At 24.2% G+C, this 17,668-nt stretch overlaps 1 protein-coding gene and 1 long non-coding RNA gene across 2 annotated transcripts; both read right to left on the bottom strand.

The window, feature by feature from the left end:
• Window positions 1–686: 686 nt before the first annotated feature.
• Window positions 687–3,374, bottom strand: LOC145839111 (rootletin-like). Its single transcript, XM_082946721.1, has 4 exons — window positions 3,371–3,374; window positions 1,960–2,036; window positions 1,554–1,730; window positions 687–1,341 (listed from the first exon to the last, which is right to left on the bottom strand). Exons 1-4 carry the CDS (start codon window positions 3,372–3,374, stop codon window positions 1,288–1,290), a joined length of 312 nt encoding a protein of 103 aa, XP_082802847.1. The 3' UTR covers window positions 687–1,287.
• A 1,395-nt stretch (window positions 3,375–4,769) lies between these two features.
• Window positions 4,770–11,269, bottom strand: LOC145838549 (uncharacterized). Its single transcript, XR_014370034.1, has 3 exons — window positions 11,175–11,269; window positions 7,950–8,059; window positions 4,770–4,991 (listed from the first exon to the last, which is right to left on the bottom strand). It is a non-coding gene; the product is annotated as an uncharacterized LOC145838549 (long non-coding RNA).
• Window positions 11,270–17,668: the final 6,399 nt, after the last annotated feature.

The following is a 17,668-nucleotide window of genomic DNA, read 5'->3' as shown; positions in this document are numbered from 1 at the left end:
GTTTTTATTACTTAAAAAATTAGTTAAAATATTATATAAAGATCAGAGCTGTATATTAAATGATATTTACAATTATCGGACCGAATTGAAGGTTAAATATTAAGTTTAACTTCAGTGTACTCTTATACCATATACACAGTTTAGAAAATTTCAAATATGCACTACTTACCTATGAGTCTAATAGTTGCGCTTTCTATCTATATTTACCAATACACTATGTTTAAATTACTGCGTAACTTTTTTATAGACTATGTGCACAATGAAATTAACGACATGTGTTTTTGTATTAAAAATGACCAAGACAATACTAAAACTTTAGTATTGTATGAAGTTAAACAGCTGCTTGTTTACTATTACACTCAAATAAACTTTTTAATTTTTTTTAACATACTTAGAAATAAAAATTGTGTTTTAATTGTTAAAAATTTTTATCATAATACTAATATATTTATAAGATAAAGTATTTTAACTAATAAATTTGTCCTGCAAAAAAATTGAAAAATATTTTATTCATTTTGTTTTAATAGATCGATAAGTTTTAAAAGATTAGGATGGTTTTAAAGTATACTTCCTTTTATATTTTAAACTTTACTCTGAGATAAATTTTAAAAAACTAAACAGTAGCTATAAAAAACTACATTAGGTACTTGTTACAAACTTTATTAAAAATTTGAATTTTTGCGACATAAAAAAAACAACTTCTGCGTAATTATACGAAAACTGAAAGTTTAAAAAAGTAAATATAAGAGAAAGTACTTGTCTGTAAAAATAAGTGAAGTTAGAGGACGGAAAACAATTTCGTGAAATTTTTCAGTCAAATAGCGCAGAAAGTAAAATTAGGCAAAAAAAAGTGATGACAGCTAAAACTACCAATTAGAAAGTTTACAGAAACTAGGATAGATACAAAAAGCTATTGAAATTGTATATACAAAAATTTATAGTATTTTAAAGTTAAAGAAGACAAAAAAGATAAAAAAAAAAACGTTAAAAAGCTGAAAAAAGAACAGAAACAAAATAAACACAGTGCTAAAAACGGTTTGAAAAGGTGAAAGTAATGTAAAAAGTAAAAAAAAGTTATGTCAGTTGAGGTCAACTTTATCACAGCCTGAAAGCTAGTATCGACTGCTTCGTTAACTAGTGTTCTGTGACGTCATATTTAAGATGTAGTGACGTAATAAATCATTTAACAGTGACGTAAAATCAGCACAGTAAAAAAAACTCACAGCGTAAAAAATACAGTCTTTAGGAAAAATATTGGTTTAATCGAAACTAAAATTTTGTTTTTGTTCAGTGTCTCCTTCTCCTAATTTCTTGACTCAACTGGTCTTTCAAGGTGGCTACCTGTAAATGAAAATATTTGTTTAAAAACAGTTTTTAACTACAAGCTAAATAAAAGAAAAATTAAGTTATACTTAGTATCTAAGCATATAGAAATAAACAAATACTTTCTCATTAGTATTTTTATAAGCCTATAAAAAAATAAAAAGCAGCAATAAACTTGTTTGGCGAAGTAAACAACAAAAGTAATCAACTAATGTGACGTCACAACTTACTTGTTCTTCCAGTCCCTTGACGCGCTGCCGGTGAGCTCTCTCGCGCGCCTCCAGTGTTCGTTCCGACTGAATCTGAGCCGTCCTCAGCCTCTCGATCTCCAGTTCCGACTCCTGCCGGTGCCTGGTGGTGATTTCGATCAGCCTCTTGGCGTTCGCCTGCTCCGTGTCCGACAACTGCTGCTGCATCGCATGTTAGAAAGTTTGTTGGTGTTATGTGGTTGAATATGAATTTTATCTAGCTTTTTTTTTGTGGCTTTTCGAAGTATTTTAATATTTCAAATATTAAACTATTAGATTGCATATACTTTAAAGTATTTTAAACTAAAAAGTTTAATAAAAGTAACTCAATAGCTGAAACTACTTAACTGATTTGTTAGATAACAATTCTTAATTAATTATTATTTACTTGTATAGTCTTTCTAGCATCTTCTAGTTCGCATTCAAGGTCTCTGCAAGATCTATCCAAAACTCCTCTGTCCTCAACTCAGCCGAAAAAACTATTTATTAGATCAATAACAATTAGTAAAAAGCATATCTGAATAAGTAACATTTTTAGAATTGTATAACTTTTATGACTAAATGAATTAAAATACTCTCTCGTAAGTGATTATACTATTAAGATGTATTTGTAATTTTTTTTAATAACATTTTTTAATCAGTTTTCTTTATAGTAAGGAATATGAAATTAAAGCAAAAAATATCACTAAACATACATACTTGACAAACTTTAAATTTAAAAAACGCAATATATCTTAATTAAAATACTTTGTTTATCTTTTAAAGTTATTATGCGGACAATGGATTCCTAGTTCATAAGAATCCAAAATTGATATATATATTTTGTTATGAGTGAAAAAGCATTATATTATTTCGATAGTTATGTTTTTTATTCTATTATGACATCATAATTAATATTAAATTATTAGTATAAACATATATATAATGACTGTATGTTTACATATAAAATGTATAACATACATATATATATATATATATAATAAGGTGGTTATTCAAATTTGAACACCTTCTACAGAGCCCACTTGAAGTTTAGCGTTATGAAACATCTGTACTAGTATTTTAAAATCGAATTTTTCAAATAAACTATAAATATATATATATATATATATAGAATTAAGTTATTCAAGCTATTATTTAAGTTTATATATATATATGTATATATACGTATATAAAATAAGGCCATTATTCAAACTTGAACACCTTCTACTGAGCCCACTTGAAGTTTAGCGTTCAGCTTTATGAAACATCTGTACTACTATTTTGAAATCGAATTTTTGTAATAAACTATATATATATATATATATAGAATTAAGTTATTTAAGTTTTTATTCAAGTTTATATATATCTATACACATATAAAATAAGGTTATTATTTAAACCTGAACACCTTCTACTGAGCCCACTTGAAGGGCTTTTAAACAATTTATTGAAATGTACGATTTTCAAAATACTGGAACATATGTTTCATAAAGACAAAAAAGATTGTCTTTAATCTTCAGCCAGTTCAAATTTAAAATAAAAAGTATTTTGGTAAACAAATATGCAAAAGTTTATAAAAAAACAATTGTTTTTTTGTTCAATTCTTACGTCATACTGTTTTTGTTTTTTGGAAACTTTTGCATCTTTGTTTACCAAAGTGCTTTTTATTTCAATATTGAACTGGCTGAAGATTAAAGACAATCTTTTTGTCTTTATGAAACATATGTTTCAGTATTTTTAAAATCGTACATTTCAATAAATTACATATATATAACTGACAATAAAAGATAGAATGATAAATTATTACAAAAAGAACTTACTCATTGTTTTAGAGTAGTTTTACATAAAACTTTCTTCAGTGTATAAAAAATACATAAGTTTCAACTTATAATAAAACTCATAAATAATTTCATTAAACATTGAATTAGAAACTAGAACAAAAGAATATTTTCTTTGTTTTACACAAAATGTTCTTCATTGTACGACTGTTTGTGCAGAAACACAAAAAAAAACTACTTTCAAGCGCTTTTGTACATCGCAAAACTTCAAATTAGTTTTTAAAACACAAAAGAAAATCGTAAAAAAATTCATTATACTAGAAATTTGTTCGAAAATGATACAAAAGCTTTTGTTCAAACGTTTTTATTGTTCACTGTTTTTGTGCTACTAAGTTTCACATTAATGTACTATTACAAAAAACAACGTTTGAAAAAGGTTAGATTTTTTAATTACAAAAAGTATAAATAGTTGGTATCTAGCTTATTGCTGGTCATAATTTTTAAACTAAGTTGACTCTTTATTTGACATTAAACTTTGATTAAAATAATCAACTTGATTTATTTAAATTAAACATAAACAAGGAACATATTGTTATTTAAAAAATAAAATTAAGATTTTCATAACAGTATTCGTGTGTTTTAGTGTTCTTAAAATATAAACATACTGTGGAAAAACCATTTTTATAAGCTCTAATTTTTCAAGTTTTGAACTATTATGACACTTTGTGAAATTAAAACAATTATTTTGACAAAAAAAAACACCAAAACAGTATCAAATATCGAATTTAATATATTATAAACTTAATAAAATTAATTATAACGTACTTAAATTGACTAAATTATCTGTTTTGGCTATCTAAATTTACTTAGAGAGTTTTAATTAAGAAAGTTAGAAATGGATTGAAGTTCAATATTGAAAATAGAAAAACTAGTTGAAGCAGAAGTAATTTAGATAAATTTGCTCTGAGCTAATCAGTTGAAATGGAGAAATTAATATTTTTAGTATAAAAAGCGAAAGTTTCAAGTGCTTATACAGAGCAGGTAAATATAGTTGAGACCAATGAATGGGAATTATGTGAGATAAAGTTAAAAGCTATTTCAGCAAGTTTTAAGCATAAACTAATGAAAGAACTGATAGTTATTGTAATAATAGCTTCAAGAAATTATATGAAATGTATTCGTTTATAACCTTTCAAAATAAATTAAACATTGGTATTAAAACCTTTAAAATTTAAAGAAATGCATAACAAATAAAAATTAATTTCGGAAAAACACCATTTAGTTATGAAAAGTATTACATTTAAATAACCTAAAAGTTAGTAAATAAATTCAAACCGAAGTATATTATAAAAAAAAATTAAAGGTCTTAAAACAGCATTTATTTTATATACTGAAACAACAACCAACAATCATTTAAACTTGTTTTACCACTGTTACATGTTTTATCAAAAAAAAAACTCAACTTAAACAGACAGTATAAAAAATTAAAACCATGTTCTTCTTCATTTACTTGCTCAGGATGGCGATTTGCATCAAGTATGGTCTACAGCGCTGCACCGAACCATTCATGACCCGTACTGTTTACTGGACGGATTTAGTATTCCTCTATCAGCTCGTGTTCACTCTCTGCGCTTTGATGGCAATGTACAAGTTGGTTATAGACCTGTTTAATTAAATTTATATTTATAATTTGGTATGAATAGTAAATTTGTGTTTGAAAATATTTTGAATAATCACAAAATTATTTATAATTAAAGACTTCATAACTACTATCTTAATACTTATAGATATAATGATTAATTTCAAATATGGTTTTTTTAAATTTAAATGTAGACAAAGAAAAAATACTAGTAACTAATCTATCAAAAATAAACATTTTATTGGTATAACTTCTAATAAAGTTTAAACCAGATTTATTTCCATATTTAATTATATTTTTTCCTACAGTCAAGCGTACGGAGTTCAAAACTCGAGCAGCGGAATGTCACGTGACAGCGGAATTCCACGTGGCAACAAAAGAAGCGTTGCAAGGGGGAACACTAAACTCCAGTAGTTCCTCATTACGCGTCGGAAAAAGCGCACTCAATCACACAAAAAAAAACACGATTAGCGAGTACATTGTCTTTTTTACTTTCTTGTTTCAACAGTGAAAATTTTATGTGCTTTTCAAAAGTGTATACTATATAAACTTTTTTTTTAAATGGTTGTCTTTTTATTTAACTCAAGTACGCTAAAAACATTAGTATTTAGATTTTTTAAATCATTATAAGTTCATTTAGCGAAAAAAAAAAGCAGAAGTACCATTAATTAGCTAAAGCGAGATTAACTGTAAGGCTAATTTGGTCTTTTTGACAACAATGTGTTGAAAATATTTAAACGAAACAGTTTAGTTTGTCTGCTTAAACAAATTATTTCTAAAACTAAACCAAACAAACTTTTGAGGTATAAAGTTTGTGAAATTTCTCTTCTTTAATACAACTAGAATGATTAATTCAATCAAGGCAAGTAAAAGTAAATAACCATGTAAATAGTCAGTTACTATAATTAATTTCCTAGTTACAACAGCAGCATCAATACAAAATATCTAAACCAATTAGACTAACAAATTTCAACGTGTACAAATATTAAGCATCGTGGCATAAGTAATTAAAAAAGCATGTTTCAGAAATTCGACTAAACATAAATACTTGTATAAAATATTAGTAGTAATTATCTAATTAGAATTATGGAAAAAAAAAGTTTTAACTGTAAATTTATTTTAGTTTTGAATCAAAAAATTGTATCCATTATTGCTTATTTGTAGAAGATTTAAACAGAAATAAGATTTTTAAAATATGCTTAACAAAATAAAAAGTTGAGAAAAAAAGACTTTTTTAATGAAACTAGCAAAATCATCTGGCTTTGAGTTATAGTTACATAAAAAAACAATAAAAAACATGCCAGATATTATTAAACTTGTACAATATTTATGTTTAAGATATTGTAAGGCTATAAACTTTAGCAAATTATAGAGTAAAGATTAAATAAATATATTATTGGCTGTAAGTTTACTATATAACCTTTTCTATGTTAAATTCGGGAACATAAATTGACTTATAAATTTTAAATATACTTAAGTGAGAATTAGAAGTTCCTACCTTAATTTTTATAATCGCCTTCTTGGTAGAACTTTAAAATTAGTTGTCCCTTTTATTAGATTTGGCCTCTTTACTAGTAGCTAAGTACCAACTTTTTTTCAAACACTCTTGCTAGTTATTTCCTCCTGACCTAAAATGCAATATCGCCCACTTTGGGAATCCCTAGTTAAAATATATATAATATTCAAAAAGATATGGCAAGAAATAATGCACATACAAGGCTTAAAAATAATAAAAATTTTATGATAAAAAAAACAAAAAAAACTGTCTTTTTTTATTTATATTTTTTATAAAATTTTTATTTATTTATTTTCTCAATTTTTTTTTTTCGACAGAATTTTCGAAATACTGCAAGGAACATTTCCTGCAAGTTTGAGGTAGTTATCTCAAAAAACGTAGGAGAACATAGAGTTTTAGTGAAATAGTCTTTATTTAACGTTTTAGTTTGCGCCCCCCACAAGAAACCTATTGATGCCTCCGACTATGACCATTGTGAAAAAAATGATTTACCCTTACAATCACATTATGGTAAAAAAAATAACAATTTGGAATTACACTTGTATAAAATACTTTGTTTTCGCTTTCAATTAAACACATTAAATATATCTATATAAGGGCAACCAGTATGAATGTATAAACTACTTTAAACCATACAATTTGAAAGTAGACCTTTAAGAAAATGCCACGTGCAATAAAACTTTATGTTCAATATTTTAATTGTTTAACTTACACATATGTTTCAACTATATAAAAAATATAAAGAAAGTAAAAAATAAACAAAAAAACTTATACTATGAATTTAGATGTGTAAAATAAATTGTTTTTTTGTCTAATATAAAAGTTAAAATAAAATATAGTTTAAAAATAAGACATCAAAGATGAAATGTACTTTATGGTCACTCATATCTTATGATTTTTATACTATTAATCTAAAATATACTATAATTTACAAGTTACAGCTTAGTTTGATTATACCACTGTTAGTTGGGCCTGTTTAAAAGCAAACTATTTAAACTTTGATTAAAATATTAAACGTTTTAAAAATCAAATTTATGTACATCAAAAAATAACTACTTTTGGTTTTTTGATTTTTTATAGATTAATAATAGTAAAATTTAAATTGTTTATAATAACTTAAAAGCTAACTAAAAACCTTAAAATAAGTCAAAATAAAAACAAATTGCAGCAACTTCAAATTATCTGAACTATAAAAACTATTAATTTTAAAGCTAATAGTTTGTTAGATGACAAAATTTTATTTATATAATTAATTGCACTGGTACAACAGCAGCTATTTACTCTTGAAAAAAATTACCCAGTAAAAAAACACTATTTTTAAAAGGTTTAACAATAATAACACAAATAAGACTTAACTTTAAGCATGCTAAATTTGATAACTAAATATTTTTACGCTATTGTTATTTGTAAAAAATATTGAGACATTAAGAAACATATCAATGTGTAAGTTGAAACCAATTACTCACTCTTTTTGAGCATTGTGCTTTAGAAAGACTCTTTTGAAGTGAAACTAATTGTTAGTCTGGACTAGTTGAAGTCTTATTTTCTTTCATTTTGATACTAGTGTCCTGTTTATCTGAAAAGTGAATATTATACTCTTTAGTTATTTGTGTCTTAATGTAAATACAGTAATGTAACTAATTGCTACAAGCATACATATAGCTTTTTTTTCTGTTTAAGTTTAAGTTATAAACTAAGTATTTAGTGCTTATACTTTTTTATAGGTCTTAAATCAATACAGAGTTTAAGAAAATTAAAACCAAAATTAAATATACTGCAAATTTAAAAGAATTTATAAGATAAAAAGTGATCTAGTAGATTGTATTATTCTTAAATTTTACAAAATATATCTAGGCAAAATATCAAATGTTTTGTATTATAAAGAGTTGTAATAACAATATTACATAAAAAATTAAAATATGTACTTTTAATATTTTTATATTTTTCTTACAGTAGACCACGATTTCCCAAAGTGGACCATAAGCAGCAAAGTAGGGGATGTGAGTAGTGAAGGAGGCCATGAGGCCATAATTTGAACTTACACTATGTATTCTGGAGTTGACAATGATGAGTAAAAAAAAGTTTTCGATAGTAGTTTTTTGAGAAATTTTGTCGGAGGGGGCCATAGCTTTTTTTACATCTATATAGGGGGCCTTATGAAAAAAGTTTGAAAAACCTTGCATTAAACTATCTTTACTACTTGATTACAATGTTTGCAATTGTTGTAAACTTTTACTGCATGAAATAAAAAACAAACTTATTGTTTTATTAAATAAAAGTGAACTTTATTTACATTAAACTAATTATGGTTATGACAAAAACCTCAAACGAAACTATTTTACTTTGAAATTTTGCTCCAGTTTTTTAAAACAATTAAGCATTGGTTTTTACGAAAAAGTCTACTGTCTGATTGTATTTGATTTGCAATCAAAATTTTTGATAACTTTGCTTTTTTTTAATTTTTTCAAATGAAATTTGTTTTGATTTTGTAAACAAAAATTATCAAGAAATACAAACTTAAATCAATATTCTTAAACTCGTTTATAATTAACTACTATCAACTATTTTACAGTTTAATTTGGTTGAACCTTATTTCAATTGAATCATTTTTTCTATTATTGTTTATTGAACAATAAAAAAATTAAACAAAAAATTATGCGCTCAAAAAATTTGGTCCAAAGACCTGGTGTATAGATGTCCCTTTCACTTATCGAGTGAATTAACTTTGAAAATCAAATAAGTTTGTCAAAATGTTTATTTTTATACCTTATAAAACTGTTTAATGTTCACTAATATAAACAAAAAACTGGTAAAAAAAGCCATATTGTTTCACTTTTTCTAAGAGTTTCAGTTCACAAACTACCAATACAAAATCAAAACAACATAATAAATTAGAAAGTAAACCAGCTTTATTTCAAAGATAAAGACCCTTTAACATATAAAAACTAGCATAGCTCTAAGAAGACATAACTCATTAGTTGTTTACTAAGGCAATTAAACTGATGCTCTCTGATATGCATGATCATAATAAAATTCATACGTAAAACTTTAATTGTTAAATAGCTTTACAATAATTGCATTAAGTGTTGACAAACTTAATTTATTAGGGTTAGTCAAATATCAATAACAATGTCTACCAGGGGATATTAAACAATAATAATATTTTTTTTTCTATGACAATTAATTTAAAATATTGTTCAAGTCAGCAACTTTACACATTTATTATGAAAAGTAGGCAACTTTTTTGTAAAATTTTTATTCTACTTGGTAATTCACTAACTTAAGATAAACGCTTACCTAATAAAATTATAGATTAGTTTAAAGAACTTTTAATTACTTTAACTTTTTAAAATCGCTTCATAAATATCTTTATATGTACTTTTACTTTTGAAAAGTCTAATTTAGACTAACTTTTTTATATATTTTAGTTTAACTTTTAAAAACTAGCTTAGTTTAAAGAACTTATAACAAGAGCCTTTTCTTATTTAATTATGTAAAAAAGCCTTGTGCTGTTAATTTTACAAGTTCTATAAAGTATTCAAGTTAGTATAAATTGTCTTTATTGGCCTCTAAAAACCTTTTTCAAAAGATATTATTTATGAAACACAATATTTTTCTGAATGTGGAAACAGTACTGTCTTTTAAAATTTATCAAAACTATGATTCCATAAAAAATTTTGAAGCAAGAAACATATATCTGAGAGCTGAAAAAGCCATGAATAATGTTTCACTTTTTCTAAAAAAATATGTTTAAAAACTACCAACCCAAAAATAAAAAATCAGCTTAAATACAGTACCATTTTTTTTTAAATATTATAATTTTATATGGTACTTCAAGTAGAAAAATGAAATTAAGCGTTTTAGTTGGACAAATAAATATATAAGTATTTTTTATACTTAATCATTATTATATTTATACAGGAAAAAATTAGGACTACAAAACAGCTACTATTCAACTCAGTATAGATATTAATATATAAAATTTTAACTTAAATCAATGTGTTTTGAACTACAAAGTTTTGATTTAAAAAGTCTCTTTAAAAGTGAGTAGTTTAATACAGTTATTTGAAAACTAGTAATTTAATCATAATGTTATTACCATGTTTTGTTGTAAAAAAACTTGAACAACTTATGGTATTCATTTTAAGTTAAATTCAGCTATAAGATTTTTTTTATGAACAGTACTTAATACTTTAGATCCAGTTTTTAAAATAGCTTGAGCAATGTTCTTCACTAAAAAAGTACTAACGCTTTGAAGTAAAATCAACTCATTTTAGAATATCATTATGTTTCTAATACTTTGTGAAAAACTTCTTTATCCTTATAAAAGTTGTATAAAAAGCATTTGGTCAAAAAAAAAACAGCTTCAAAATTCAATAACTGTTAAAATCATCAAAAATTTGTTTAGATGGCTTTTAAAACTTTGCGTGACTTAAACACTTTATAAGAACAATGTTCTATTTTTTGTATATAGTTAAATACTTGAGGTCTTCAAAATGTTTTCAAACTATTGAAACTACTTAACTGGTAACACACCAATTGATTAAGACAAAACTTCTATATATGGAACTTAGATGTACTAGGACTCTAATTGATTCAAAACTATCATTTCATAGCATTAGATTTTACTACTATCTAGTAAAATTATATAAACATGTTAAACTTAGCTAGGAATAAATGTAATTACTTACCTTTATATGTATAAACAGCAGATTGTATCTACCACAGATAAGAGTCATCAACAATCAAATTTGAACTAAGCTACAATATTAACTATAAAAGTTTTCTGAAAATTATTTTTAAAGAATTAAGAAGATAATTCTGTTAAATATTTGTATACTAAATTACAGTTTTTATATGAAACTAAATTAGTTACAATGAGTATTTTTATATACAGATTTTATCAAAGTGTGTTGTAAACTTTAATAAACTTAGACTACAGCATAACAGCATCAATATTAATGAATGTAAACTTAAAACAACAAGTAGCTTTATTAACTTTAAACAGAAACTTAATTAAAATGTAGAATGTTTTTGCTAAACTGCTTGATATTAAATTTTATAGATATATAAATAAGTTTTTACTGTTTAGAATAAGACACTTGGTTACCATACGAGAATTAAAGGTAAAATAAAAATTGGGTAGTTTAAGAGATTAAAAACACTACAACAAACTCAAGTATACAAACATATCAAATAATGTACAAAGAATGTACAAAAATAACTTAGACAGTATATAAACAGTGCCCTAAGTCAAGGGTTCAACATTTAGGATAGAACTAGTAAATTTTGTTAAAAATACATTTTAAAATACCATAAAACTGAAACAGAAATAAAACAAAAGATCTTAAGATATGACACTTTATTAAAATAGAAAATAGTTAACTGTAATTCTATAGTTTTGACAATTTTCAAACTTTGACAAAGTAAAAACACAATTGTAGCCTTATAAACCTGCAAGTATTTATATATCTTACTTAGTCTGTCAAAAATGCAGTAATGAAATATAAATCAACTCAATAAACTTCTTTTTAAAGTATATACAGGGTTGCCACAGATCAAGCTGAGAAATTTTTTTGACTTTTCTAAATCAAACTCTTAATTTAAACTTATGCTAAAATACATAATCTAACACTTGAAACTATATATAGCTTTCAATCTAATTTAAATACAGGTTAAAACAAAAGTTTTTTTGCTGAATTCAATCATCAAACTTCCATTACATCACTTGAACTATCTATGTATGATTGACGCATTTGCAATAAACAGCTCTATCAGCAAGATACTTGTATTAATACCTTATAAACACAGCTTGTCTGAAAAAAGACAAAAAAATTTAGCATTTCCTAACATAAAAGTATCTAAATAAATGAAACAATATATAAAAAACATTTACAATTAAAACTTTAAATTAATTAGGAACTATCACAACTAAAATTTTAAAACAATAAAAAACTTATAAGAATAAAGAACTGAATGAAACACTGTTTTTTATTATATGTACTAGAATTTATTTTCTTTGTTTTTTATTAGCACTTCAACCTCTTCATCTAATGAAGATATGGTTTCCTTCATCTGGTCTTCATCCCGCTTCATTTTCTAGGCAATTAAAACCATTTGCCTCATTTTATTTAAATTGTTCTCATCTGCTACCCCTACACTTGTCAAAGAGTATATTTTCTCTAAATCTAACCGCAATTTGTGGGTATCATTTCTTTTCTTTTTGCACTCATTTATCTTTACTTCCAATTTTGCTGCCTCAATTATTTACTTAAACAAAACAAAAATTGATTCTAAAATTATGCCAGATAAACTTTTGTGTCACAGTTTGAGACTGTAGAAGTGTCATTGCTACAGATCATCAATACTAAAAAGCTTACAAAAACTGCTTGTTCAAATAGGGTAGTTGTTCAATGTGTTAATAGAAAATTTTCAGTTTTATTAAGGATATTTTATTAATTATACCAGATGAAGGCATTGGAAATTAAACAATTTTGTAAATTTCTAAGAAAATTGTGCAGTTTTAATCTGACTTTAAAGGATTCTTAATTAATTTTTATACCATTTGAAAGTATTAGTTAATAAGAAATTTTTTAAATTTTAACTGACAAAATCTGACTTTTTCTAAATTTTGTCAGATTTCCTGACTTTTTTTAACAAACCCCTATTTTTTCCTGACTTTTGTATTTTTTTAATATTTCCTGACCTCGTGTTAACCCTGTATACACCATCTTTATTTGTTGGTTGTACCATGTTGTATTTGTTATAGAGTGCATTCTCACCAGTAGGAAGCTCTTTTACAAATGACTGAATGGCTTTTGTTTATTTCTTACTATTTAACTTTCTTATGAGCTGGATTGCAAACGTCACGCTTGAACAAAATGGAGAATGTTCGGAATAATGATATTCGACTGTAAATAATTATTTTATGCAAATTAAAATAGTATTTACAAAAGAAAACTAAGTAACAACAACATTTATAAGCTTTTAAACTCAAATATTTTATATGTAAAAATTTATGTTCTATTTTGAATTGAAGTATAAAATTTTAATGCAAAATTACTATGAACTTATGAAAAAGTTATTGAAGTTATTAAACTTAAGAAGCGTAGTTTCATCTGATAAAATAATTTAAATGTGAAAAAATTCATAACGAATCCATCTTTGTGACCTAATTTCTACAGTTTTAACTACTACCGACATTAAAAATTTTTAGTGTTTTTTTTTACCCTATATATCAACCTTTTTTTTTAATTATTATTTCGTTTTTTGTCGCCAATAAACTTGTTTCACGTATAAAAATAAAAGATTCAAAGGTAGATTATATCTAGCAAAGCTGTTAAAACCTTTATTTTATATTATTATGTTGATTTTTTGAGCTATTTGTGTTATCACGATTTTTCCTAATAACCTTCTAAACATTACTTACGTTTTTTCTAAACTAAAGTATGAAACTATTCTTAAACATAAACTGATAAAAAGAGTCATATTTAAAAAAAACACCAATCAAGACATCCTAGTTGCCATAAATTTCTGCGTATACGTGCTTATGTTTAGCTATTGTGATATTTAGTATGTGTCAGCCTTTTTCGGTTATTTTTGGCAGCTATGCTGTATGGCAGGGTTGCCAAAAAAGCAAACAAGTTGCTATGTCAACAGACCATAAATGCTTTACAAGTCTTAGTTTTTTGTTTTCAACTTTTATAGTTTTTGTAGTTTTGTTGAAATGACAAACGTCATTTTATTCATATTAGCGTACAGTCACACAATTACTTTAATATGAAACTTTTTGGAAAATTAAAAAAATTATTCAAAAAAAAAGGTTTCAAATTTAAAAATGTCTAAAGATAAAATAAATAAAATAAAAATATAAAAAAAAAAACTTCCTCTATTATAATAGTTATATAGCCATAAAACTTATAGCAAAATTTAAATTACTGTAATTTTGTTTTTATAGTTATAATGTTTGTTAAAACAATAAATTTAAACAGTAGATAAATTAAAAAAAATACAGTATTTTAGTGTTTTCTAAACTTTCTATTTTATTTTATTTTTTTTGCTCCATCTTTAGAACCTTCTTAATCTAAACGTAGCTTAATAATACCAATCTTTAATAAATCTAAATTGTTCAATAAATAACTTTTTTTATAATAATTTATTGTACTTTTAATAAATTAAAAATATATATATATACTAATTTTTTGTTTATACTATATAGTTTAAACGCTGATTAAAATAATAATACATTTTGATTCTAAATTATTATAAATAATAAATCATATAGTAGATAAATTTGATTAAGTTATTTGTTAAATTAGCTAGAGTGTTGTATTTGCATATTCTAAAGTTTAGAATTTTAGACACGTTTAGTAATACACTAATTATTTTATACTACTTATTAAACTATATTAAGTTTGATATAGATAGTACTTTACTCAAATTATACAACAAAGCTACTGATCAGAAATACTTTTTCTGATAAATTAAAAGAGCAATATATGTCAACATTGCAAAAATTGACTTTACTATATTATTTTCTATAGAATTTTATTTTTTAAACTAAACTATATTCGATATATGATAGTTCACAAGATACTTTGTTGTTTGAATAAACTTAACTAAAATTATTGTAAAGTTTAAAACAGAAAGTTGAACAAAGTTAATTTTTATTCAGTTAGAGGAGTTTGTTCAAGACAAAGGTCTACTAAAAAAGTTATCAATTACCAGGTAAAACGTATAATAGCACTTGTAAAACTAGTAACACTTGTAAAAACAATTTGTTTTGTTTGTAATTCTTAACTTTTCTTTAAATGTTTAGCTATCATTAATTTTCTTTGTTTTCAAAAAATAATTAGTTTTTAAAAAATAATGATATAAAACTGATTAAATTTTTCTGTACTAAATCTATTTAAGACAACTTCTGTAAAACTTTTTTTGAATATTTTATCTAATCATATCTACGTAATCGTAAAATGTCATTTGATGAAGTTCTAGAACTTGTTTGATATTAGCGACGATAACATGAAATTTTACCTATTAAACTACAACAGTTCGAACTAGAAAAAAATCAAAATATGACTGTCTAAATTTTGAATATTCCATGTTTATTTTTTATTTTTTGACAATTAAGAATTTAACAATCTATATATAATTTTGAAAAAAAACTTAACGTTAATGAGTTTTTTTTTTTAAATTAAAACCTTTCGGCTTATATTTTTAATGTTTAATAAGTGACAAACTAAAATAATAAATAACAATAAAAAAGTTTATTTTGTCGTAATTTAATTATCTAACCTCGTAAATCCGGTATTTACTTTAAGAAAAAAAAATTTCATTATTGCATTTTAGTCTTATTTTCTTATTTAATTTATTCTTATTTTTTTATTTAAAACAAACATTATGAACTATACAAGCATTTGATTGTTCAACAGCGAAAGAATTCCAATAAAAACTTGATGATAAAACAAAAATTCAACTGGTTAAGACTACTACAAAGCGCCTAACTAATAATTTGAGTTAAAAATGAACTTAATATGTTTAGTATTTTGATCTACTGAACCTAAAGGAATCAGTATATGAATTAAATTGTAATTCTTTTTAAAGTTTTAAATTTAAAGAAATCACTTAACAATGAAACTGTGATTAAGAAATAGTGAGTCTACAACTTACTTTTTCTATCAAATAAATTTAAAGCTTGGTTGCTCGTAAAAGTATCACCTGCTTTTATTCTATATAATACTAGAGTTTTTATTTTGTTTTCAGCCCAGCCTTAAAATCAGAACCTTCTGTAAGATTATTACTTGAAAAATCTTTACACACATCATAATGATAACTTTTTAAGAAACTGTCATTCTTTATTCTTTATCTTATTTATTCTGAAAATCTTTGATATGTTAACGAATATTTAAAAGCAAAACAGACGAATGTTTTATGTTTTACTGGTATCCATTGGCTTTAATTTAAAAGCTAGTGATGTAATCTTGTTCCTTTCAATACTATATAGAAAAAGTTTCTATATAACTATATAAGTAGATTAATACTTTTTTCTTCTATAATTAACGACATTTAGTACTTTAAGTATATTTTTTTTTTGCCGCTTCGTTTAAGCTGTTAAAGTATATGAGGTCATATAGTAGCATAATATTGCAATTTTTTAGGCATCTTAAATTACAAAAATAACAATATTTCTAACTATCATTTTCGTTTGTATCTATTATTTTCTAACTATCGCATAAAGTTTGGCTTTTGTTTTTATATGTTTTTCATTTCATTAAATCTGCTATTTGCTTTAGTTTGTGTTAACGTAATTTATGTTGAAACCAACTTATAAGAGTTTCTGATTAACTTTCTTAATAAGCACAAATATTAAATATAATGCCGTAAAGATGCCAGAGACATGCTTTTTAATTAAATAACAACTTCAGCAAAAGAAACAATTTAAAAATTTTATATAGTAAAAGTTTTTAAATATGACTTTTTATTTTGCTGTGAGTAAACAGTGTATACAATTCAATGTTTATTTAATTAAATTCATGCCTTTAAACACATTTCTAAAAATAATTTCAACTAAATTTTTTTTAAACACCGTGACGCACAAATAATGTTGTTCCTTTTATTATTGGTTGCAAAAATCATATCACAGAAAATGTTGCCCGGTCCTAACAAAACGTGTTCAATTTTATGTTAGGTATAGAGATTTGTTATTTTAATAATTTTACACATAGAAAGTTTAAACTAAAATCACTCATTTTTAAAAAGCTGGAAGTTTATTTATTAATTATAAAAATGATTTTTTGTGTTTAAACTTTTGTTATAAACCAGTACTAAAACATAACTCTTATAAAACTTATAACAATGTTATACTTTATAAAAGACTAAAACAAAGAGATTTTTTACAATAAATATTTTCGTATAATATTACCTTCAATATAAAAACTTTATTTTAATTTTATGTAATAAATGAACCAAAATACTATGTTTTAATTTGGAAAAACTCTATAGTAGGTTATTTTAAAATCAAAATAGATAAAATTTAAAAAAAGTTCCATATGGACGTAGAAATAAAAATATACAAAAAAAGTAAAAACTTTGTAATTCTAATTGGGTATACTTGTAAAAAACATATAAAAATTTTATTATCAAACTTTAAAGTAATAAGCAGCTTAGATATTTAGTTTGCAAACAC

Source organism: Thalia democratica, chromosome 6 (assembly GCF_965202585.1).
Source record: "Thalia democratica chromosome 6, ktThaDemo2.hap1.1, whole genome shotgun sequence".
Classification (NCBI taxonomy): domain Eukaryota; kingdom Metazoa; phylum Chordata; class Thaliacea; order Salpida; family Salpidae; genus Thalia; species Thalia democratica.
Note: the sequence above shows the minus strand (reverse complement) of the source record. Positions and strands in the feature narration are given on the sequence as shown.